Source organism: Nelumbo lutea, chromosome 3 (assembly GCF_056320005.1).
Source record: "Nelumbo lutea isolate HS-2025 chromosome 3, American lotus-T2T, whole genome shotgun sequence".
NCBI classification, from domain to species: Eukaryota; Viridiplantae; Streptophyta; class Magnoliopsida; order Proteales; family Nelumbonaceae; genus Nelumbo; species Nelumbo lutea.
In genome coordinates this window covers 98,437,155-98,463,816 of record NC_142686.1, presented here as the reverse complement: position 1 = coordinate 98,463,816, position 26,662 = coordinate 98,437,155, and the positions used below count along the sequence as shown (strand labels likewise).

General features: G+C 37.4%; 1 protein-coding gene across 1 annotated transcript in view; it reads left to right on the top strand.

Moving 5' to 3' along the window:
* The window catches only part of LOC148867100 (MACPF domain-containing protein CAD1-like), a 47,864-nt gene extending 25,800 nt beyond the window's left edge, over positions 1-22,064 (top strand). The window contains exons 5-7 of the mRNA XM_088976772.1: positions 8,723-8,906; positions 19,274-19,437; positions 21,280-22,064. Of these exons, the coding sequence (XP_088832898.1) occupies positions 8,723-8,906; positions 19,274-19,437; positions 21,280-21,927 (996 nt within the window). The 3' untranslated portion in view covers positions 21,928-22,064. The remainder of the gene's footprint in view (positions 1-8,722; positions 8,907-19,273; positions 19,438-21,279) is intronic.
* The last annotated feature ends 4,598 nt before the right edge of the window (positions 22,065-26,662 follow it).

The window sequence follows — 26,662 nt, the reverse complement described above, 5'->3', positions numbered from 1 at the left end:
TACTTTTGTGAAACTTCTTCCTGGTATAAAACTGAAGCTCAGGATGAGGATTGTGATCCGTTTGAAGTACTTCTCCCCCTGTCTCTGATAACGTAGTATCTGGAAAATTTGGATTAAGAGTACCATCACTAGGTTCCATTCTTTCAACAATTGTTTCCGAACCTTGCTTATCAGAATTAATCAAAGGTATAAATTCTTCTAGAATAGGTAAAGTTTCCCAAAAATTATCTTCCTTACTTATGTTCTCCCCCTGAAGAGAATTTTTTTGAATGAAAGGTTGGTCCTCAACAAAGTGTACATCTATACTCTCAAAAAATTTCTTTGTAACTGGATTAAAGCATTTGTACCCTTTTTTATTAGATGCATAACCAAGAAACACACATTTTTCAGCTTTTGGATCCAGTTTTGATCGAAAAACATTTGGTATATACACATAACAGACACAACCAAACACTTTTAAAGGAAGATCCATAGTTATTCGAGATGTGGGAAAACATTTTTTTAGATTCTGTAAAGGAGTTTCATATTTTAAAACTCGAGATGGCATTCTATTTATCAGATAACATGCTGTTAGGAGAGCATTTCCCAGAGATATTTAGGCACATTCATAGAAAACATGATGGGTCTAGCTACTTCAAGAAGGTGCCTATTTTTTCTTTCAGCAATTCCATTCTGTTGTGGTGTGTCACGACAAGTTGATTGATGGATAATACCTTTTTCGGTTAGAAATGCTCCTAAGTATTTGTTAAAGTATTCAGTCCCATTATCTGATCTTAGAATACCAATTTTGGTTTGAAATTGATTTTCAATCATTAGGAAAAATTCTTTAAATCTTTGTTCAACCTCTGATTTCCTTTCCAACAAGTAAACCCAACATACCCTTGTATGGTCATCAATAAAAGTCACAAACCATTTTTTCCAGAAAGTGTGTTAACCTTAGATGGGCCCCAAACATCACTATGTAACAAATAAAATGGTTTTGAAGCAAAATAAGGTTTTATTGGAAATAAAGCATGATGATCTTTAGCCAAATGACAAGACTCACAATGAAGTTTTGACCAATCAACTCCTTTAAACACTTTAGGAAATAAATATTTGAGATATGGAAAACTAGGATGTCCTAATCTTCTATGCCATAATATAACTTGATCACAGACAGGGATTGAACTCGTACTACTTAAACCATGAACTTTTTTATTACCAGTAGAGGTTTCATCAAAGTAATATAGTCCATTTATCTCTCTAGCAGTTCCAATCGTCTTCCCCGAGTTCTGGTCCTGAAAAACACAAGTGGAAGGAAGAAAAAGAATGGAGCAGTTAGTATCTTTCGACAATCTGCTGACAGAAAGAAGATTGCAGGCAAGTTTTGGAACATGTAAAACAGATTTCAGAGTAATTTTTTCTGAAATTTTAATGTTTCCTTTGCCTGCAATAGATGAAAGACTACCATCAGCTATTCTCACTTTTTCAAAACCAGAACAAGGATAATAGGAACTAAATAGGTTAGAGCAACTTGTCATATGATCGGAGGCCCCTGAATCTATGATCCAAGGGCCAGATTTTCCTAGCATTGAGAATGCCAAAGAATTGCTACCTGTTTGTGCCATAGACCCGACAGGAGTATTAGGTGATGAATAAGATTTTAGAAGTTTAAGTAGATGATCTATTTTCTCTTTGCTGAATGGGGATGATTCAGCCTCGTTTGCTGTAGGTATATTCTGTCCACCAGGTTTGTTCACCCTCCAATTGGGTGGTCTCCCGTGCAGTTTGTAGCAATTCTCTCGGGTATGGCGAGGTTTCCCACAGTAGTCACAGCGTAGGTTATTCTTGTCTCCAACCCGCTGATTTTGGGCTGACTTTCGACTGACTTGGGCCTCAGAAATAATCAGGGCTGACTCTTCCACAGGTCCGGTTGTACCTACAGCCTTCTTTCCAAGCATCACTTGTCTTCGGCTTTCTTCTCTACGTACTTCTGCAAATACTTCACCAGTTGGGGGCAGAGGGTTTCTTCCAATAATTCGGCCACGAACCTCATCGAATTCAACGTTTAAACCTGCAAGAAACTTGAAGATTCGGCCAACATTCACCATCTTCTTGTGATAATTGCAGTCATCGGGTGACTTCCACTCGTAATCGTTGAATAAGTCCAGGTCCTGCCAAATTCTCTTAAGAGAATTAAAATATTTAGTCACAGAATTCTCACCTTGGCGAATATCTCCGAGTTGTAGAGATAATTCGTACACTTGGGATTGATTCTCCAAATCAGAGTACATCTGTGAGACATTGTCCCATAATTCCTTGGCTGTAGAATAGCAGAGATAATTTGCACCTATCTCTTCAATCATGGAGTTAACCACCCAAGTCATCACCATGGAATTTTCAGCATCCCAAACAGCATAGGCTGGATCCTTCACATCAGGCTTCTTCGTGTCTCCTGTGATATAGCCAATTTTCCCTCTCCCTCTGAGATACATGCGAACAGATTGTGACCACCGGAGAAAGTTGTCACCATTTAGTCGGATTGTAGTGATCTGAATAGAGTGATTTTCAGGCAGATTCCGGACAATCTGGGGCTCAGGCTGAGAAGGCTGAGAACTGGACGTGACTTCAGACATTTTTAGGGACAGAAATGCAGAAACAAACCCTAGGTCTTTTCTGCTCTGATACCATAAAGAAGAGACAGAAAGATATGAAGAATGGGATATCTCATTATGCTTCTGTACATCGAAATTTATAGCTCTCTCTAGGAAACAAACCAGGTAACAAATCTCCCTAATTAAAGGATACAAAATAGGTAACAAATCTCCCTAATTAAAGGATACAAACTAGGTAACATATCTCCCTAATTAAAGGGAAGATAAAGCTGATTCCTAAAAAATTTGTACAGCTCACAAATCTCTCAACTACTTAAAATAGCACAAAATCAAATATAATACATAATTACAGAAATCTTACAACATCTACTACTTTTGATCGTGTACTTGGGGTCCATCTATAGCACCAGTGAAAAGAACTGATCTGTTACAAGTTAAACGGTCTGAAGAATTAGGAGTGGCCAAAAGGGACATGGGTTGAAGTAGTAAGAAATGATTTAAGGACCCATAAACTTAACAATGGATATGGCACTGAACAATGTGGAATGGCATAACAGGATTCATGTTGCTGACCCCTTGTAGTTGGGACATGTCTTAGTTGAGTTGAGATACCTGGTTGGGTCTAGTTTGCCTCCTTTTCTGTTATGTTGTTGGGTCTTGCCTGCTGAGATAGATCAGATTGATTTTTTTTGCACTTCTAAATCTTTTTTTTTTTTTTAACTGTTAATGGATTCTTATCTCCTCTGATATTTCCACTGATAAAAAATGATTAAGCATTGCACATATTGCCCATCCCTGGCTCTTCAGCCTAATTAATAGTGATGAGACAAAAGATATCAGAGTGAATAATCTGCCTGGGGGTTGTTTTGTGAAGTTTTTTTTTTTTTAACCTTTATTATCTCAAAAATGGTAAATGAGAATGATAGTGAATGACAGGTTTGAAGTTTTACTGTGAGTGACAGGGTTGAAGTTGCAAGAGATGATTAAAGGGCTCATAGTTTAACATTTGGAAGTAAAAAATCTACTGTTTTCTTACAAAGTGTCCTGAATAACCATTCTAGTTTCCCGATCAAAAAACTTTCTAGTCCAAATAATAACCATTATAGTTTCCTGAATTCTAGTTCGTTGAATTCCATTTACTTATGATTCCAAGAAAATTCTAAAACTCAAATGGTTAAGCACATAATCTGCCACAAGCTTAAGATACAAATTATTATTACTATTACTATATTATTTTTGCCAAATCAAAACTTCAGAAGCGTATAAGTGAACAATATAACTGATAGTACTCAATCTTCAGTCCTCCATTTACCACCAATAAAAAAATAAGTACACACTAAACAAACCATTGGTCCCAAGTTCTTTGGATAAATTTGTACGGAGAAAACAACAAACAAGTCTCATTGGTATTGAACCATTTGTAGCTTTGCAAGACTTAAGGTCAGTAAACAAGTTAGCCTTTTCCTTTTAGGCTAACACAATTACCTTATAATTTGTTGTCATGGTTGAAAAAACATTGAGTTAAAAAAGTACCATATGAATGGCATGAGGTGGTAGCAGGCATTCATGGTTGTGTAGGAAATGGTTGGGATTCCGGGATATCTTGCCGAGCTACCCTTACTACACCTTGGAAGGCTATACATGGTATTCTCCCTCGCTTCCTCAGATTCATCAGGTATGATGCTTGTTCTGGTAATGCTATTCTGTTATGGAAGGATATTTGGGTGGGTACTCAACCCCTCAAAGATTGTTTCCCCTCGCTCTATTCCATTTCCCTTCACAAATATGAGCCAATTGCAACTTTTCTCCCGAGCCCGTTAAACCCCTTATCTTTAAACTCGGACTTTGGATTTCGTAGAGGGTTAAGGGATGGTGAGTTGAATTGTGTTATTGAGCTAATTCATTTACTAGAATCTGTTTGCTTGGACCCCACTTCTTCTGATCAAAGGGTTTGGACTCCTCTTCCAAAAGGTATTTTTACTTGCTCTTCTTTTCTAAAATCCCTCAGTTCTAACCCCATTTCCCAAGGATTCCCTGTCAAAGAAGGTTGGGCGCGACCTATTCCCCCAAAAATTGCTGTATTCTGCTGGGAAGTCTTCTATGGGAAAATCAATACTTTGGAAAACTTATAGAAAGAGACCCTCGCTTTGTCTTTCCCCAAATTGGTGTTCCTTGTGTAAGGCCGAGAATGAGGACTGTTTCCATTTGCTGATCTCTTGTTCCTTTGCTACAGCTATATGGAGGTGGAGCCTTTGTTTATTTGGAGGGAGGTGGTCTATGTCTTTTGATTTAAGCTTGTTATTCAACCCATCTTTCTTTGTTTGGCAACTAGAAGAGGTAAGATCGTGTGGAAATGTGTCAGGGCAGTCACTCTGTGGACTCTTTGGGAGGAAAGGAATGCAAGAATTTTCTTAGAGAAGGAAAGAGGGTTAGATGAAATGAAGGATTGTATCCTAACAAGAGCAATCCATTGGCTGAAAACTGTGGATATCTTTGATGACTTATCCTTTGATGACTTGTTGAGGAATTGGCTAGCAATAGCTAACACTTCAACAAAGAAGGATAGAATTATGTCAGAATGGATTCCGCCTTTGGAAGGTGTCATCAAGCTGAACTTTGATGGAAGTAGCCAAGGCAACCCTGGGCCTTCAGGTATATGGTGTATCCTGAGAAATAAGGACAGCAACATAATTTCCCTATTCTCAGGACCGGTGGGAGTGGGGGATTCCACAAGGGCAGAAATCCTTGCTGCAGTACAAGGAATTCAGATCGCCAACCAGCTTGGGGTGGAGCGCATCTCCTAGTTGAAGGGAACTCTCAGGTTAGTAGGTCTACTAATTCTTTGGCTGATGCTTTAGCCAAACAGGGGGTTTCTAGGGAAGATCTTTTTTGTGCTTCTATGTAAGTTATTAATTTGGAAATCTGTACTTAACTAGCCCGGAGAGGTTGCAACTCGTGCCTTTCCTTGGGGACTTTGTACTATTGTCTATTGCTGATTAATAAAATTATTTCAATTATCAAAAAAAAAAAAAGTATGAAACACAAAACTACTAGTATGTAAGAACTAGGTTACTGAACTACTAATAAGCTCTGTTTCTCTACACAAGCAACTAAAGGAAATCAGGATATTACTTGCATATATATCATGAAGGAAGTCAAAGAAGAAGATAGAACTGACTTGGTGGTGGCTTCATTGGCTTGTCTCTACATTTTAGGAAATCAAGATTCTTGCTTATAGCTTAGAACAACTTCTTGAAACCTAGACCAACTAGTGAGCTTGAGACAAATGTTTTATACCATTTGGTAAATTATAATTCAACATGTTCAACTTAGACTGGATTGGATAGGTCCAATTCATTGTCTTATTGGACTGTTCAACCTGGACCGGATTGGACTGGTCCAATTCACCGTCTTATGGGCTGTTCAACCTGGATCGGATTAGACTGGTCCAATCCACTGTCTTATTGGACTGTTCAATGATGTGGACGCGTATTGGGAGCAGCAGCAGCAATGATCCGGTGTTCTCATCCTATCCAATTCGGCAACAACAATCTTATCCATTCAGCAGATTAGATTAGACTATCTTGTTATTCTTATCTTATTTTATTAAGTTAGTAGATTAGATTATCTTATCTTATTAAATTAGGATTAAGATAGACTTATCTTATTAGATTAGGATTAAGAGAGACTTATCTTATCTTATCAGTCTTATCTTATCAAGATAGAGTTGGAGGTCTCCCTATTCAGCAAGGAGTCTCCCTAAGAGCAGGACTCTTGTAATCTCCTATTTAAGGAGCCACTATTATTGAATAAAGGCATCCAAGAATTTCAGTCAAGAGAAGAGTTGAGGAGAGTTAGGGTGATCTCTTGGACAAATCACCCTTTAGGTCGCCACGATAGGGTCTGCATGCAAAGGGAGGGGCAAGGGGAAACTAGAAGTTTTCCCTGTGGACTGACCCGTGATGAGATCTTACACCCGGGCCCATAACATTCAACCTAGACTGGTTCAATCCACTATCTTATCGGACTTTTCAATGGAATGGTCCAATCCATTGTCTTATTGGACTTTTTCAATGGACTGGTCCAATCCACTATCTTATTGGACCATCCAACCTAGATTGGTATTTCCCCATTTAAGGGAATGGCCATTCCCTCCCTTCCATTCGGAATGAAATTTTATTCCAACTGATTCCAGTTCTAATTCTGATTCCGATTCCGAAGGATTTGGATTCCGATTCTGATTCGGATTATGAAGCAAACATACACTAATTAAACTATGTAACTTAGAATTTGGAAACCTTAACAGAAGATACATTGGATAGAATATTGAAAGAGTTCTTGCATGATATAAATAATGAAATTGGTCGTTCTAAGCAACTCCTAAAAGAAGAAAAAAATGCACTCATCTTTAGAGCAAAACAAACACCAGAAATAATGGTCATCAAATTTAAAATGAAATATTATAAATCCTAGTAGGAGATAAAACAGGTAAAAGAATAAAATCCGATCCATCAAATTCTAGAAAAACAAAACCAGCACATATAGGAACACCTATTGCTTGCTATAATAAATTATTGGGCTCACCTCTTCAATTGGAATAACTCCAAAATAGGAAAAAAGTTATCTGTAATATGCCGTTGGAGAGAGAAGCTCCACTGGAGAGAGAGAAGAGTTTGTTTTCCAGAGATATTGCCAGAAATAAGCTTAGTCGGAGAGAGAAGCACCACTAAAGAGAGAGAAGAGATTGTTTTCCAGAGATATTGCCAAAAAGAAGTGTAGTCGGAGAGGGAATTACCACCGGAGAGAGAGAAGAGATTGTTTTCCAGAGACATTGCTGAAGAGAAGCGCAGTTGGAGAGTGAGATTTCAGGCCTTCAAACCTTCAAAGTTCGAACAAGAGGTTTTCATCGTTTCAGAATTTCAAATTTCTAGGGTTTGGTTCTGGTTTTCGGTTCTATTGTGAGATTTGATTTAAGTCCAAATCAAACCGATAGGAGTTTGGACGAATTTATTTTGGATTTAGTCCAACCCAATTTCTATACTGGACCGTTCAAAACCAATTTGATTGGTTTCGGTTCGGATTGGATCCAACGCAAAACCACCTGATTGACACCCCTAGACATAGGTGCTCATGGGCCCTGAGAATAGTTCCAAATTGGACTTACTGCCACCTCAGATTCACCTTTTATGTTAGATGCCATTAGAAAGGGTAGGATTTTGGTGGAGGTCATCCACATCCATTATTCTTATAAAAAAATAGACACATTTTGATTTTTGAGTAATTTACCACTGTATTGAGATTTCTTTCAAGAGAGTGGAATTCCATTGCCCTTGGCTTGGAAAAATCTGTATATTTCAAGTTCTTGTGCCATAATGCCATTGAAAAGTTTGTATGTTACAATGTAGAGGACTGGTTCTTACTTTTTTTTTTTGACTAATATCCATTTTTCACGCAATTTTTTTTCATATTTTCTTCTTTCTTTAGTGCAAACCATTTTGATCATTACCATTCACAAAAGAAGGAAGAAAAGGAAATCAAAGCAAAATGAGTTTTTTTATAATATAACCCATAATAGTTGAAAAGTTTTTAAATTAGACTTTCATTTACTTTTCTCCTTTAATATGGGAGACTTAATTTACCTTTTTCCTTTTTAATCTTCTCCTTTTCCTTCTTTTTTTTTTGAGGAGTAAATGAAAATTTATTAAATAAAAAAGAGGAGTACAATCCTGACAAGGTGTCACCTCTGCTCACACAACAAACTAACTGTTAACATGGGTTGTACCAAAAAAAGTCCTTTAACATGTGACAGATGTTGTTTCAATGTTGAAAATGAACCAAATTGTAATCTAGTTTGAAAATAGAAGTTATATTTGGTGTCCAAGGTGAGTGGAAATTCTCCTATTCTGGAGGTAATTGAGACATTCCCATTGATAATGCTTTTGAACCTAAACAAAAGTGAATTTATTACCAAGCATGATGTTTTTATTAGTAGTCAAGCATGATTGTTTAGTAAATCATGTTCTTTTAACAACAATATCTGATGCATGATTCTTACATGGATACAGCTATATCATTAGGCTGAAATGCAAAAACATTTCATCTGCTCAGAGTCAAAATTTTTGTTTCAGGATGTTACAGTCATTTTTAGGAGAAGAGGAGGGGACGATCTTGTACAGAGCCACGCCAAATGGGTAGAAACTGTAAATTTGGCACCAGATGTTATCAGCATGACGTTTTCTCCCATTGTTTCACTGCTGGGAGAATTGCCTGGGAAAAAACATCTGGCTCATGCCATTGACTTGTACTTAGAGTGTAAGACCTAGTTTAATGTTCTTTGAATTTTTGTATCTAAATCCAACCAGACTTGCATTCCCATTAAGTATTCCTAAAGACTGTTTACTATCTGTAGTTTGTTTTATCATTTCTAACTGTTATTATATAAATAGTTTTGCGGGGAACTTTAAATATCCTGCTTAAGAGTAATAAATCTCATTTCCATGTAGAAAAACCTATATCATTCATTCCATTTTAAAACTGCCCTTTTTTCCTTCTAATTCAGACTAAATAGAACAACTATGAACTATGCTGCAGAGCTCCATGGGTCTATTGTTATCTGTTATTCTCCCTTCTCTTAAAAAAATTCCTCATTTATCAAAAACAAAAAACTATGCTGCAGAGGTTTGAATTGCTGCTAAAAATGACTGCGGAACTGCTGCATGCACACTGTGGACAGGACACTAAAGTCACACATTGGGAACACCTCCCCTTTAATGACAGCATACAAGTACAGGAAATGTTCCCAATGTGCTTCTGTAGTGTCCCCTCTTCCATTTTTCTTCTTATTTTACAATGTTTTATTAAAAATAATCTGGAAATACCCTCTTTTTTAGATCAAATTATACCATATTTCATGATATTTTCAATTTAGTGATTTCTGTTTTAACATTCTATGAATTTAATTCTCCATTGAGATTCTTGAAGTTACTTGATATCATGGTAAGTTCTGAGTTAATCTCACTATAGCTGCAATTTGTTTATTATTTGTCTACCAAAAGAAAAATAGAACTGTAGTTTTTTGCCCAATTATTAATTATTTATCACTTCATTAGGAGAAGACCAGATAAGTTTGATGAGTGGTGCCTCTACGCTAATTTGGGACCCATAATCCCAGCTGCACCAATGGAAGCAAACAACATTATTAAACAGCTACCTCAGGACCCTTGAAATCCCATTTGTTTTAGATGTGAATCAGTCATCTAATATCAGCTGTGTATGTCGAAGAGAAGAGGTAAGAGAAGAACAAGTATACCCTTAAGTGGGCGGCCAGCTTGGCAGTTACATAAAGAAAATAAAATAAGAACAAATAACAGGCCCATTAAGTGAGACCCATCAACATAAAATAAAAGATAAAATAAAGGATATCACATAAGATGCTGTTAGGGCCCATTCGGCCCAGTCTCTTTACACTCCCCCTCAAGCTGAGCATAGATGTCAATCATGCCCAACTTGCTTATATAGTGTGTCAATTTCCCCTTGGGAACTCCCTTGGTCAAGATATCAGCCAGTTGCTCTTCTGATGTGATAAATGGTAAGCAGACTTCTCCTGAAGAGACTCTTTCCCTTATGAAATGTCTATCAACCTCAATGTGCTTAGTTCTGTCATGCTGAACCGGATTATGTGCAATGTTGATAGCAGCTTGGTTGTCACAATAGAACATCATTGGTTGCTCGTAGTCCACCCCCAATTCCTCTAGAAGGGATCGTAGCCATAGTAATTCTGACACACCATGAGCCATTGCCCTGTATTCTGCTTTAGTTGAGGATCTAGCAACTACTGATTGTTTCTTACTCCTTCAAGACAATATTCCTAGCAACCAGAGCACAATAACCAGAGGTGGACCTTCTGTCATCAATACATCTTGCCCAATCTGCATCAGTAAAGGCTTCCAGCTTCATGTGACCATGCTTAGCAAATAGAATACCTTTCCTTGGAGTACCTTTCAAGTAGCACAGAACCCTTTTAGTAGTAGCTAGATGAGTATCTCTGGGAGAATGCATAAACTGACTGAGAACACTTACTGCATAGGAAATATCTGGTCGAGTCATGCAAAGGTATAACAACTTCCCAAGTAGTCTCTGAAACACTCCCTTATCAGACAACGATGCACCATTTGTGGCAGAAAGCTTATGATTAGGATTAATGGGAGTGGAGATGGGTTTAGCTCCAAGTTTACCAGTGTCAGCAAGAAGATCAAGGACATATTTGCATTGAGAAATGAATATACCATCCTTAGATCGAGCAACTTCAATGCCCAAGAAATACCGAGGATCTCCCAAACCTTTAATTTCAAATTCAGAGTGGAGAAATGCTTTTAGTTTACTGGCCTCTTCAATGTCATTACCCGTGACCACAATATCATCAACATAAACAATTAAGAAGGTCACCAGAGAGTCATTTCTCTTTAAGAACAGTGTATGATCAGATTTTGTTTGAATGTAGCCAAAGGAGACGAGCAACCCGAAATCTCTCAAACCAAGCCTGAGGAGATTGTTTGAGACCATAAAGGGATTTGTGTAGTTTACACACCTTTCCTTTCATTTCTTTCCCATACACTCCTGGAGGTAGAGACATATAGACCTCTTCACGCAGATCTCCATTCAATAAAGCATTTTTAACATCAAACTGGTGTAGGGGCTAGTCAAAGGTAGCTGCTAGAGAAAGCAAGACCCTAACTGAAGTCATCTTAGCTACAGGAGCAAAGGTTTCAAGATAGTTAATGCCATACATTTGGGTGTAACCCTTGGCAACCAACCTAGCCTTGTACCTCTTAATCGAGCCATCAGAGTGATATTTAATGGTAAACACCCATTTACACCCCATTGGTTCCTTCCCTTCCAGCAAGTCCACAACATCCCAGGTATGGTTCTTATGTAATGCTTCAAGTTCAGTCATCATAGTATCCCTCCATTCAGGTTGAGACAATGCTTTCGGTGCAGACCTGGGTATCACATGTGAAGAGACAGAAGCAAGGAAGGAGTAGTAGGAAGGAGAGAGAAGGCTGTAAGATAAATGTTTGGAGATGCAATGGGCTGTACACTTCCGCTTGCCCTTGCGAAGAGCAATAGGAAGGTCAAGGTCATGGACGGTCGAAGGTGGGTCGATAGAGGACTGACCTGTTTCCTTAGGAACTGTGGGAGTGGCCAGATGCTCTTTTGAAGGAGTGGAAACAACTTGCATATGTCTGAATCTTCGCCTTTGGTAACACCTTTGGAGAGTAGGAGCAGAAGCAAGAGGAGGATCAGGGGTGGGTCCAGTGGAAGAGGTGGACATGCCATGATCAGACTCACAAGGGATGGGAAGAGAAACAACTGGAGACATAACAAAGGGTTCATCAGATTTCTCCTCCTCAGGAGGAAAGAAAGGAGTCAACTCTGCAAAGGTGACATCCCGAGATACAAAGCGGGTGCCACGAACTGGATCAAAACAACAATAACCCTTTTGTGTAGAGGCATTTCCCAGAAACACACACTTATGAGCTTTGTGTTCAAATTTATGCCTTTGGTGACTATGAATATGCACATAACAAGTACTCCCAAATACATGGAGAGGGAGAGAAAAGAGATCCTCATCTGGGAAGAGAAGACTAAAGGGGGTTTTAAAGCCAAGGACCTTGGAGGGCATACTGTTGATTAGGTAGGTAGTAGTATGAACAACATCTCCCCAAAACCTTACAGGAACATGGGATGCAAATAAAAGGGATCTGGCAACCTCAACCACATGTCTGTTCTTTCTTTCCGCCACCCTGTTTTATTGTGGAGTGTAGGAACAAGAGCTTTGGTGAATAACCCGAAAAGTTTCAAGGTAGGTGGAGAGGGTTTTCTCAAAATACTCCTTAGCATTGTCAGAGCGGAATATTTTGATACGGGTATTAAACTGGGTGAGGATGAGTTCATGAAAAATTTTCACAATGATTGGTACTTCATCCCGGGATTTTATGAGATAAACCCAAGTATAATGAGAATAATCATCAATAAAAAGGATAAAATACCTGTAGCCCCCCATGGTTGGCATGTGATATGGCCCCCACACATCAGAGTGAACAATATGGAAAGGAGAAAGAGATTTTTTATTACTGATTGAATAGGAATGTCTACAATGCTTTGCTATCTCACATGACTCACAATGAAGACTAGATAAAGACACTCCTTTAAACATATCTGGGAATAGATGACTTAAAGCAGAAAAAGACAAATGACCAAACCGAAAATGACATAACAAAATTTTGTTAACAGACTCTGACACAACTGACTCTAAAGCAACTCCATGAGGTGATCCCAAGGCTTGATCTGGTGTGTCCAGCAGGTATATTCCGTTCGCCTCATTGGCACTCCCAATCGTCCTCTAAGACTGCAGGTCCTGAAAAACACAATGAGTGGGAAAGAAGGTTATGCTGCAGTTCATGGACTTTGTTAAGCTACTAACAGATAAAAGGTTTGTGTTAAGCTTAGGAACATGGAGAACAGAAGATAAGAACAGGGTGTCAGAGGTCTTTATATCTCCTTTACCAGAGATGGGGGCAAGTGACCCATTGGCCAGGGATATTTTCTCTTTCCCAGAGAGGAGATGGTATGAACAAAAAAGGTTAGATAGGCTGGTCATATGGTCTGATGCACCGGAATCTATAATCCAAGGGACTTTATGATTACCTGAAATTGAACCATGATTTGCTGAGGCATATGTACCTGAGTGAGCAAAAGCCGATGAAGATGATGTACTGTTGGAAGGGTGAGTTGAAGAAACCGTAGCTTCCAGGTGATTTAGGAGCCTCCCATACTTCTCAAAATCCAGTTTCATTGCATCCAATTGCTCAATAGTTGATTTTTCTTCACTTTCCTTACTTTCTCCTTCAGGCACTGTAGTAGCATTAGCAGTCTTGGATTTTCCCACCTGACTGTCCTTATAGGGTTATTATTGTTCTTAAACCTATCGGGAAGAAGTTCAGGATGAAGCTTCCAGCAGGTGTCCTTTGTATGCCATGGTTTCTTGCAATATTCACACAACTGCTCTCTTTTCTTAGTAGGGCCCTTTGGTTTCATTCCTGCATGTGCAAAATGTTCTGTAGATGGACTCTGCAACTGCTCCTGCCGCCTACTCTCCTCACTACTTATCATAGCATATGCTTGTGAAAGAGTAACCTCATTCTGTCTGATAATATCAAACTCAGGGTTGAGTCCAGTGAGAAACTCAAACACCCTATTTCTCTCCACTAGCTTTCTATACATTTTAGCGTCCTTTTTACTCTCCCATACTACTGTTTCCATAACATCAATTTCCTGCCATAGGGACTTTAGTATGGAGTAGTAGATTGCCACACTCTTCTCCCCCTGTCTCAGGTTCTTCACATCACTTTTCAATTTGTATGCTCTGGCTACATTCAGTTTTTGTGAATAGGTCTCAATTACACTGTCCCATATCTCTTTAGCCGAAGACATCCAGAGATAGTGCTGGCTTATCTGAGGTTGCATAGAGTTGACTAACCATCCTATAACAGTATAGTTCTCTTGTATCCATCTTTCAAATTCAGGGTTTGTCTCTTCGGGTTTCACCTTGCTGCTTGTGAGATACCCGAGTTTTCCTCTACTACAAATATAGATTTTTATAGACTGTGCCCAAGCAAGATAGTTCGTCCCATCTAGCTTAATTGTGGTAACACCCATCAAAACGGAATCTACTGGAGCAGGTCCAGAAGCTAACACCTGCTTGAACTCACTTCCATATGTCTCCATTAATCAAACGGAAATCAAAGAACATAAAATTTTGACTATGTGAACTTACTTGAAGTCAAACCGGAACTTGGGTGCTTGAAAAGCTAGGGCTTTGCTCCGTCCAGCAAATGGGTGGGAGAGAGAAGACACTGCTGCACCTACCGGAGTAACCCAAACTCTTCCAAACCTGAACCGCCCTCCTTTAGCAGTCACAAGACACCTTCCAAGCACAGAGCGTCCACCCAAGCTTCACCTTTCCTGGTAACTCGAAAATCTCTAGTTGGCTAGGGTTTCGGGCAACAGCAAGACAACATCACTTCTTGGCAAAATCTGGCCAAAACTAAACTCTCCAAACCCTTCTACCAACTAGGCAAGTGATTCTCTATACTATAGAGAACTTCTCTCTCAATACACTCTCTTGATTTTAGAGTGTACTGGAACAAAGAAAAAAGGAAGAGGAACTGAACCCGCTCTGATACCAAGATGTGAATCAGTCCTCTAATATCAGGTTTAAAATCAGTCCTCTAATAGTGCAAGAGCTATGTATGTCGAAGAGAAGAAGTAAGAGAAGAAGAACTCGAATTAGTCTTCCTTCTCCTCTAACCCTATTTTTTATTAATCTCTAAAACAAATTGATGATGACAAGTATACCCTTAAGTGGGCGGCCAGCTTAGCAGTTACATAAAGAAAATAAAATAAGAACAAATAACAGGCCCATTAAGTGCGACCCATCAACATAAAATAAAAGATAAAATAAAGGATATCACATAAGAGGCTGTTAGGGCCCATTTGTCCTAGTCTCTTTACAGTTTTGAATATCTCAATTTTCTCAAGGATTTTGCTTGCAAGATTGAACTTTGGTAATTAAGGATTTCTGTGTAAGGTGGATTTTGGCTGTAATTTTGGATTATTTTCCAGTTTCTAGGTTTTCAGCTTTAATTAGTTAGTCTTGGAGGAATTTATTATACATAGTGAACATTATAGTTAGTATGGTAATCATCATATTTACTACTGTTTATAGCAATCTTTTGTAAATTCTAGTTTCTTTAATTAATAATTTATTTATTTTTGATAATTCTTAATTAATGATTTATTAGTTACTTCAAAAAAAAAAAAAAAAACTAGTTAGGGTGGTCTATTGGAGAGCAAGTTCTATCTTGTTCTTGTTTCTATTTAATATATGTTTTAAGTAGGTTTAGAATTAGAAAAAAGAAATTTAAGGGATGTCTGTAATAAGGCCATAATTATATTGGAATTTTAGAGTTGAAAATTTGAATAAAGTTATTGGTTAAAATTGTTCTTGTCACATTGGGGGTTCTTTTGTACTTATATGCTCATGTAATGGTAAAATTTTTGGGCTGGCAAGCATGAGAACACAAGATTGACTTTGAGAGTGGCCACTTTGTGCAAAAAATGCCAAAGGTTAGGACTGTATCTAGTTTACCCCTCCCAAGGTACCAGATGGCTGGGATCAACATTGGGTAATGGCCTTATTTTTATGTTCATCTTTGAAAAAAATCTTTTTGATCTTGTTATTGATAAAAGAAAGCAAAAGAAGCAAAAAAGAAAAAAAAAAGGAGATACATGGAAAAGAAAGAAGAAGCAGAAAATGGGGCTGAAGCTGTATTGAAGTTAACAGCATCTACTCCCCCTTTCTTCAAAGGAATACAATTTCAACCCTGCCATACCAACAAAACACCAAATCCATAGTTGAGAAGATGAAATGATAACTCCTGCCTAAACAACCCAATACCACAGCAAGAAGAAGCCACAAAGCCTTAACAGCCTGACTGTCTACCTTCCCTTGACATCTATAACCTTATATCTCTTTACCTTGACTGTCCTTCAGCCTCTTAGAATGAGTTTTGTCCAATGTTCATGACATCACCACTCTCAAGAAAACTGTCTCAGCCTCTAACCCATTAACTATTTCAAGACTTCCAACTGAAAAGAGGATAAAAATATCCCTCTTGACATGAGAAATTCCATTGCTTGACTATCACCTTCATAAATAACAACCATGTTTTCTTACAAGGTTTAATGGAGTCTTGATTGATTCTGAGCTAATCATGTTCAATATGCTAGTCTTTACTAGCATTATGCCATTGTCACTTGGTCCAATGATTCTTCAAATATGGATCTTGACTCTTGAATCACCATTACATTGGACTCCTTCACACCAATTTCACCCTTAACATATTCATTATCAAATAGCTGACTGAACACCCACAACCTCTCTTGCTCAAAACCCGCCAAAGATTTAAGTTTCAGTTTCTTGTTGGGCTTCTGCCCAATTCAAAACTGAAACATTCTTAGAAATTTCAGGGGATTTCGGATATCAGATAGAAGCTTCAGGAAAAGGCAATAGTATTTTGGTTTAGTCCAATTTCTTTTTCTTTTTTTTTTTAATCTTTTCTTGTTCTTTATCCCATTCTCATATCTATCTCTTCATAATCATACCCTATGCAAACAACTATAATTTCTCCTATTTTCTCTGTTGGCATTATGAAATATGTTTTCTCTGTATCTGGTCACTCCAAAAATTGGAGTCAAATCTCAAAGTTCCAAATATTCAGTTGAAATTTTATACTCAAAACACACCCACCTTGGCCTCTCTTTCTTCCCTTGACTGAACTGACTGTGTAAGAGGATAGATATGCATTATCACCGTGGCATTCTGACAAGGTTCCACGAGCCTCAAGTCTGCGAGCAATAGAATGTGTGAATTCAGGACTGACGCTCATGAGGAGGCAGGATTGGAGAAGCCCTTGCAAGATTGTCAATTTAGGCTTTGCCAATACGAGGGACTTGCTTGATGAGAGTCACCTATCTTGGTTTCACCGAATTAGCTAGATCTTGTATCCCATGGCTTCTCATCCAAGGAAGGAATGGTAGCATTTGGTGTGTAACAGACATAGGGAAAGCCTGCACAACTGGCACCTGGTCCCCCACCTGACAGGTGTCTCTTCCCTGGAGCAACCTAGGATCTGCTGCTTTAACCAACTTTTGGAATATTCTGGAATGTTTCATGAACCATGCACGACTGCATGGCCAGCATTCTCTTTAAATAGAGGATCCATCACCCTGAGAAAGGGGTTCTTTCCTCTCGTAATTACTTCTGCTTCATCATTTCTCACTCTAGCATTGCATTCAACTTTCAGGGCTCTTAGACCGTCTGCTCTCAATCTGTATGGCAAAGAAAACCCCTCTACCATGGTGAAAAGGATAGATCACCAGCACCCACATTTTGTATCCCATCCACTCCCTACCATCTTCCATCTCAGTGCTCTCTCCTCCCCCCTTGGGCTAAAAGCATTAAATTTCTTTTGGGTTATTCATTTTCTTTATGGTCGGGTTAGTGGAGCCTGTACATTATCATCCTAAAGTTCCTTTAGTTGCAAAAGATATTCTTTTCTCTCTCCAAATCCTCCACCATACTGCAAAGGAAATTATTACATATAAACCTTTACAGTGCTATTAACTTCAAAATTAAATAGATATATAATTTGGTGATTTGAAGATGCTCCAAAACTCTAGATCTTTCTAAATTTGGGGATGTAATGATTTGGTTCCATTCGAAGCTCCTATATCCACTCATCAGTGACCAATCCAGGCATTAGTCAAAAGCATGAAGTTATATTAGAATAATAATTGACTTTGTATATCATCTGGCTGGAACAGAAAGAGTTGATACCTATGACTATAATCAGTCAAACAAGAAAAGTTGCAGATTTGCACCTTTCCCTGTATGTTTTTTAGCTTTTAACATTCAGTTTCATCGTTCTTTCTGAACTTCATTATTATACTTTTTTTTTTGCATTTTGTTTTATCAAACAGAAGAAAACTAATCTTATTGAAAAAATTGAGCCTTTCAGTGACGTGTCAGATTGGACAATCTTTTTAACCTCTATTTTGACCAATGTACTCTAGGTTAATTGAGGAACATATATGTTCTTTAAATTTTGAGCACAGAATGACTATGCATAAGGGCAAAAGTCATGGCTTTACTCCAAGGCCTGAGATTGGCAAAACAATGGGGAATGCAACACTTAGAAGCAAGGTTCAAAATATTGATACGCCCGATACGCCGGTAGTGGCATATTGGGCAGTATCAGTAGCTTTTTTTAAAATTTTTTTTTTTAGTTTTTTCTGAATCTGGTTCTGAGGGGCCGGTTAAGATCCGTTCACCCTCTGAACCGGTCGGGACCCCAAAACACCCCCTGTAGGGGCATATTGGGAAGCCCCTGATACGATACGTATTGGCCGATATGGCCCGATACTTTGAACCTTGCTTAGAAATGGAAGGAGACTCCAAGCTGGTAATAGGGTGGATGCAATCTAGAAACCTGGGAGTGTGGCCTCTTAGACATGGTTTAAAGTATCGATACGATACGCTCCGTATCGGGCGTATTGTATCGTATCTTTTGAAAAAGATACGCTCCGAAATGCCTGTTTCCAGGTGTTTTGGAACCCCAACTTTTTTAATAATAAAAAACATGTTTTTAGCTTCCCAAGAAACCAAAATTTGAAAAAAAAAAACTAAAAAAATTAGAGTTTCGGCCATTTCTAAGTACTGATGTGATACTGCCAATATGCGTATCGTATCGATACTTTGAACCTTGCTCTTAGACAGCCTATAAGAGAGATTGTAAACTTAGCAAGGGAACTTGGGGTGCAGTTTAAGTGGGTAAGGTCAGCAAATGGAGTGAATAACGCTTTAGCTAAGCAAGGAGTAAATAGGGAGGCTTTGTTTTGGGCTTGTTTGTAAGGATTTTTGTTTGGGCTTGTTACTATTTCCTATAAAAAAAGACTATGAATAAGGGCTTTCTGATATAGAATATATTGGCATTGCATGTTACATTGCATATCCTTGTTGCTATTTTGTGGTTGTAATTTATTATTTTCTTGCTCAGATAAGCCACCTATAGAGGAGCTACAGTACTTCTTAGAATTTCAGATTGCACGAGTCTGGGCACCTGAAAATAGTAATCTTCCAGGATATCAGCGAAAGGAGCCTGTGTGCCCATCCTTGCAGTACAGCTTGATGGGTCCCAAACTTTACATCAGCACAGATCAGGTATCTCCATTGTTTTGACCGCTCCTTTCATTGTTCAGAAGAACTAGAGAAAAACACTCAGTTATAAGTTGTCTACTACCTCTTGGTACCCAAAATAAAAATTTCTATTTTGTTATGACTCTGGTGAAGCTCAGAACATCTGCTTGTGTTGTTATATAAATTTCTTGCCTTTAAGAAATGTGGAAGGAGATAATATTCATCATGATGGGTAAAAGATCTGTATCTATGTTGCACACAGTTAAGACACAAATAGATTTATTTAAATAGGACAAAAAAAGGAACATACAATGTGGCTCTTTTTTTTTGGGGGGGGGGACCAAAAAGCTGAGCCCATGAAGTCTACTCTATAAAAATAGAACACCAATTCAACGTACCCTTATTAAGGCCACTCTTCACCAATGAGTTGGTCAGAGAATTGGCTAACTGGTTGGTTGCACTGGCATCAAAACAAAATACAGCAGAAACCCAGAAACCCAAAACCAAAAGGCCTATTCAAGAAAAGTAGACCTGCACTAGGCTCAGCCATGTTAACTCAAGTCCTCATCAATAAGTCGGCTACAGAATTGGCTGGCATCTTGTTCCAATGGAACAAGTTCATGTTGGCGGAAAGAGATCCTCCTTAATGTAATCATGATCAACCAAGAATCGTCAGAGTCCTCTCTCATCCAACTGATCACCTGGAAATTCCTCTCCTTGCTTTCCGCTCTAGCAAAGCCAAAGCAGTGTGGTTTACCCATGAAATGGACCTGAATAAACAAGCACAACCTCATTTTCGTGTCTATGGTCTCCAAAAACACCATCTACATTTGATCTCCCAGATTTCCCAAAGAGCACCATCAAGGTTTAGCTCTATACTCCTCGAGAAGGGTGGGAACAAGTGACTGGAAAGATACTGTCTAGTCAAAGAAGGTTCCACATCATCCAGAGGAAGGGCAGAATTCCTTGTTGACAATCCAGGGGGTGTTCTACAACATTAATATTTTTGTTTTCATGTCTTTGAAATTGCCATATCAGAAAAGAAAAACCCCATATTCTTGAACTCTGTTTTTGTTTTCAAAGGTGAAAACAAGTTGGTTTTGTTTCAGAAAAAATACATGTTCTTGGAACCATCAAAATAATGGTTTAAAACAAAATCAAATTTTGTAGTGTAGAAATTATATGATTTATGGAACGTGATATTAAATTATTAGATGAAAGCAGGAATTCAAGAACATGTTTTTGGTTTCAATTTTGAAAACAAAAAACACATACAGAACCAAAAACATGTTTTTTTTTTTGTTTTTGTTTTGAGAAACATGTTTTCAAACCAGATGGTTTTGATTTGTTTTTGGAACCAGCAATGAGAAAAACAATTCATGTTGTAGAACGCCCCTCCAGTGCCACCCTAATTGCAATGGGGTCAATGATAAATTTATGGCTCTGCTCCTAAGCTGGCACTTCTCTCCCCCAATTGATCAAAGTAAGCTGCTCTCAGACCATACCACATAACCCTTTCAGTTTCAGTGTGAGGGGAGAAGAAAGAGGTACAAATTTGCATTAAATAAAGAGAAATAGCACCAGATCTTTTCACAAGCGAAAGCGATAAACTGATGCATTATTTCTCTACTAATCTTGTTTATTCCATTGTTTAATCTGATACTATAATTGATGGGGGTAAATGATTACATTGCTATAGTTGTCTAAAATTCTAAATACATTTCTGGCTCTACAAATTTCAATTTTTTTATTTTGCCACATCAATTTCTGAAACTTGTATGGCCCCATACATATCCAGCAAATAGATCCCAATTTATCTGATCTGTCTTTTGCTTCTAAGTTTGTTCGCGCCGTCATATTTTGCAGATAACGGTTGGTCGTAAGCCTGTAACTGGGCTCAGACTTTGCCTTGAAGGATGCAAGCAAAACCGATTAACTGTCCATTTGCAGCATTTGGCATCTCTTCCTAAGATCCTACAACCCCATTGGGACTCACACATGGCCATTGGGGCACCAAAATGGCAAGGTCCTGAGGAACAAGATAGCCGGTGGTTTGAGCCAATTAAGTGGAAGAATTTTGCCCATGTAAGCACAGCACCCATAGAGCACGCTGAGACCTGTATTGGGGATCTTTCAGGTGTTCACATTGTAACTGGGGCCCAGCTAGGTGTCTGGGATTTTGGTGCCAAAAGTGTCCTTCACTTGAAACTTCTCTTCTCTAAGGTACCAGGCTGTACAATAAGGAGATCAGTGTGGGATCACAACCCCTCAAGTACTTTTCCGCACAAGGTTGGCAGTGCATCTTCTTCATCCTCTTTAAATGAGAGAAGTTCGGATGATAAAAAGGTTGATAGTTCGGGCCAGACTGGGAAGCTGGCAAAGATCGTTGATTTGACAGAGATGTTAAAAGGACCACAAGACATACCTGGCCACTGGTTGGTTACGGGGGCAAAACTTGGGGTTGAGAAGGGAAGAATTGTGTTACGTGTAAAGTATTCCCTATTGAACTATTGAAGATCTCTTGTTGTAATACTTTGTATCCCTTGACGGCATTGCCAAGCATATTTTTTTTGCGCAGCAAGCACGGTTGTTCATTTGTTCTTATGTAAATACTCCATGTCTTCATAGTGTCTGATTGGGATCTCAGGTCCTGTTCTTTTGTCGTTTGATTTTGGTGCTGATTTATGTTTTCTGGGTGAGGTTCCTTTTTAAAAGTATGCTAGTTGGTCAAAATAAATATATTTTATAGTTCTTTGGAAGAATTTTATTATGTAAATTCTCGTTTGGTTGAATTTGATATCAAGGGTTAACAATTTGAGAACGACCCAAAGCAGGAGACATGTTCTCGTCTCATCAAGTGGACTCGTTGAAGTCCCCCAATTTCAACCAAGTCAAGGTTATTTTTGACGCTTCAGTTCAGGGTCATGGACAAGCTGCTATATGTACATGCAAGGTTCATATCTGGTACATTGATTGTAACGTATTGCCTCACACAAGCAGTTAAGATGTGTACTTTTAGGATATATTTGTAATTAAGCACATGCATTGCACATGAGAAAATTTTCTTGAAATTAATTACCTGAATTTTAGATATATCATAGTTAAGATAGAATTTGAAAATTAAAAAAAAAAAAGTAACAATGTGGTTAAAAATAAACTTAAATATTTATTATTCAATTATGACATTATGCATTTTTTTTGAAAAGTTGGATCATTGACCCACCATCTAGATAAGAAATAGCATTGCTTTCGGATTAGTTTTAAATTAGGGGAAATTATAGTCGGAGCCGGCTGTACACTTAAAATTTGGTTACAAGTTGGTCCATAAACCAACAAAACTCTAACAAACGTCTCTACATTTCAAGTTATAAAAGTCATTGCCATGTCATCGGAGGGTTATGTGTCTATTGCCAACATGGGACTCTTAAAACATACTAGACATAATAAAAGCTAATACTGAAATTGTCCTTTAATGTTGGGCGATTGGAAAATAAAAAAGGGTTTTAGTTTCACTCTCTCTCTCTTTGTCACAATCTCCCTCACACTCTTTCACTCATAATCATCTTTATCTGCTCAACGACTGTGATTTGAAAAAAAAAAAAAATTGGTTTTTGGTTTCTGTATTTACATTCTCTATATCAATTTCTCTCATTCTTTCTCTACTTACCGTTCTCCCATAATCTCTTATTCTCTTTTTCGGTCGGTCTCTCATTTTCCCTTAATTTTTATCATTCTCCCTTAGTTTCTCTCCCTCTCAGTCTTTGTTTTTTATTTTCTTATTTTCTTACACACTTATATGATATTAATCAGATCGTATAAAAGAACACGAGACCAATTTGTTATGGTTCAAAAAATTATTACACCAATTTGATAAAATTCACAAGAAACTCTTGGCTATGAAATTTACACAAATTGGAGAACAATAAAGATTGAGGGAGAAGAAGATTTTGACCGAGAGGGAGAGTGAGGGAGAAGAATGAGAAAGATTGAGGGAGAACAATAGAGAGAGAGAGAGGTTTTGATTTGACTACAGACCAAAGTGGAGAGAGTGGGAGAGACAGAGGGAGCAGGAGATCGAGAGATGACTGTGAGAGTGAGAGAAGGAAGGGCGATTGAGAGACAAAGGGAGTGGGAGAGAAACTGAAAACCTATTTTTGATATAGGTTTTCTGCTGTGTCCAACATGGAATAAGAGTCGCATGTTGGCAACAACCACATAAGCCTCTAATGACATGGCGATGGTTTTTATAATTTGAAATGTAGAGCTAATTTTCAGAGTTCGGTTGATTTCTGGGCCAATCTGCAACCTAATTTAAAATGTACAATCGACTTTGACTATAATTTTCCCTTTAAATTATATATTTCATTTACATTATAAAAAATATAAATTTTTACTTATCACACTTAAATTTTGTTTGTCTATAGTATCATTTTACTCAAACCACTAACCCACCATCTAAAAATAAAAATTGTTTGATTTCTAGGTTGACATTAAATTTTGTATTACATTTCCATCTTTGATAAAATTATTTCGTATGTATAAAACATATTTTTGTTCAATATAATGAATGTATAATAATATTAGAGATGTACCCAATATTTTATTATATATATATATATATATATATATATATATATATATATATATATATATATATATATATATATATATATAACATTAGATATGTACCCAAAATTTTCTCTTATCTTTTTTTTATGTTTGTGATTCTTTGTATTTTCTATTATCAAAATTTTTATTATATGACCTCATTTAATTTCTAGGTAGATTTTGAAATTGGCTTTCCATTTTCATCATTAATAAAAAAACTTCTTACGTTTCATAGTTATTTATTTTAATTTTTATTATTTAATTATGACATTATTTATTAATCCATTTGACCCCAAAATGGTCAAATTGCTTGCCCACCACTAGGAGGGAAGAAAATGGCTTTGTTTTCAAATTAATTTTCAATATATTTAATTTTATACTATTAAAATTCATATTGTGGATTTAATACAAGAATTTAATGATGAGAAGAATATATTTTAAATATAGGATTTAATGAGGGAGAATAGGAAAATATTTTTATTTCCAATTGGTTTTAAATTTTATATTCCATTTTCATCATTAATAAAAACATTTCTTATTTAACATACTTATTGTTGTTTAATATGTATGTTAAAAATGTTTCCAATTTTTTTAATTTCTATTTTTTTATTTTATCTATTTTTTAATTTTATTATTTAATCATGGCAGCATGGATTAACCCATTTAACCCAAAATGATTTAATTTCTTACCACCACTTAGATGAAAATACTATTTTTTCTAGGTAGATATTAAAGGTATAAGCTTTTATGTTATTGAAATTATTCATTTATTAAGTATAGATTTAATTAATAGAACTTAATGATGAGAAGAAATAAGAATGACTTAAATATATGATTCAATGAGCATGAATGCAAGTTAATAATTTAAATGTTGGATTTAATGAGAGAGGATTGAATGCATTGAATATCTTTAAATTACCTATTTTCAACTCATTTAATATTAAGAACCAATTACCCTATTTGCCCTCATTCTTTTATCATTAAATTTAAATATAGTGGGGTAAATATTGTCTTAAAAAATTCCAGAAATATTCTTAGGGCCATTTGTACTTTTTAAAGTAGTATAAATTTGGGTTTCCCTACCATATCCTTCTCCCAACTGGTTGGGATTGGTTACTTGAATCCTGTTTTGACATTCTCTTCTATTCAGTGCAATATTTATTATTAAATTATAGGCACTTAAATGATTTTTTATTATTTCCAAAGTCTTTAGTCTAGTCTTCCCCTAGCTCTTCTAGCCCCTTTAACTCTAAGTTCTCGTAGATGGTCTTCTATACATATAACCAAACTATCTTAATCTACTTTTCTTTCATTTTATCATGTGTTAGAGCTACCCCTAAATTTCTTTGTATAACTTCATTCTAACCACGTTTTTTTTTTTTTTTTTTTAATTTTACTACTCATCTATGTGAGAATTTGCATTCTTGTTACACTTATTATTTTTTTTATGGAGCTTTTCATTTGGCCCAGAGATATTTGCCTATCACAAAAGATTTTGCATGCACCTGTTTATTTTGTCCATTTTGTTTTAATTCTATTGGCAATTTCCTCAATCTCTCATTTATTATAAATTAACAAACCAAGATAATGAAAGAGGTCACATTGAATGATCTCCTCATCTCCAATCCTCAATATACCCTGGTATATGCCGATATGTGTCACAATTTTGTCTTTTTAAGGGTCCATTTGGTTAACGAAAATAGGGGTCTAGAACCAGAATTGGAATGGACTATTATGATTCCAATCATTTGGTTGGGTAGAATGGGAATCTCATTACCATTCATGGTGAAATGGCATTACCCTTTTTGAGGGAATGGTCTTGTCTGAACCAAATAGATGGGAGGAGTAGAGTATTCCAATTCCATGGATTTCGGTTCTGATTGCAAACCAAATAGGCCCTAAAATTTTGTTATACCCAATACTTTAAACCTTGCATTTTGGATATATGGGCATTTAGGGGTGGCTACGAGTCGAGCTGCTCATGAGTTGTTCGAGCTCAACTCATCTCGGTCTAAGCCAAGCTTTGAGCCAAACTCAAGCCTAATATATAGGCTTGTTGCTACCAAATATGAGGCCTAGGGCAACAAGGTGATTTCTCTATTGTTCAAGGCCAATAGGTCCAATATGTAAACAAGAGAAGAGCACACATTAGAGGCCCTAGGTATTATCCCAGGGGCGGAGACTCCAACGGTCAAGTTAGCCGAGTGCTTAAAGAGGGGTCAGACCAGGCAAGAAATGAGAGCTCAAAACTTAGTCCTTAATAGCCAAGAATGGTTCTCTCTGGATTATGGATGGATCCTTACCTTGAGGTGAGTGCCCCCTTTTATAGATAACCTTGCCTTAGTAGTGATTGGAAGTAGTTGGTGATGTGTGGCCAGGATCTAATCTGGTTAACGCCACATGGCATGATCTAAGGCTTGCCAAGTATCCCTACATCACTTGCCCCCCACTCTCGAGGTTGTAATGGTTGAGGTCGGATGGCGTGTTGCACGGAGACCTTGGCTTCGACTAAAGAGAGTATAATGGAGTTGTGTTGAGGCGTCAACCTCGGCTACAAAGGACTCTTCTTGGCGGTCATGTAGCAATTGCTTCATTGTTCGCTCTCCATCTCAGTGGAGGATCGCTATGAGCCAAGAACGCA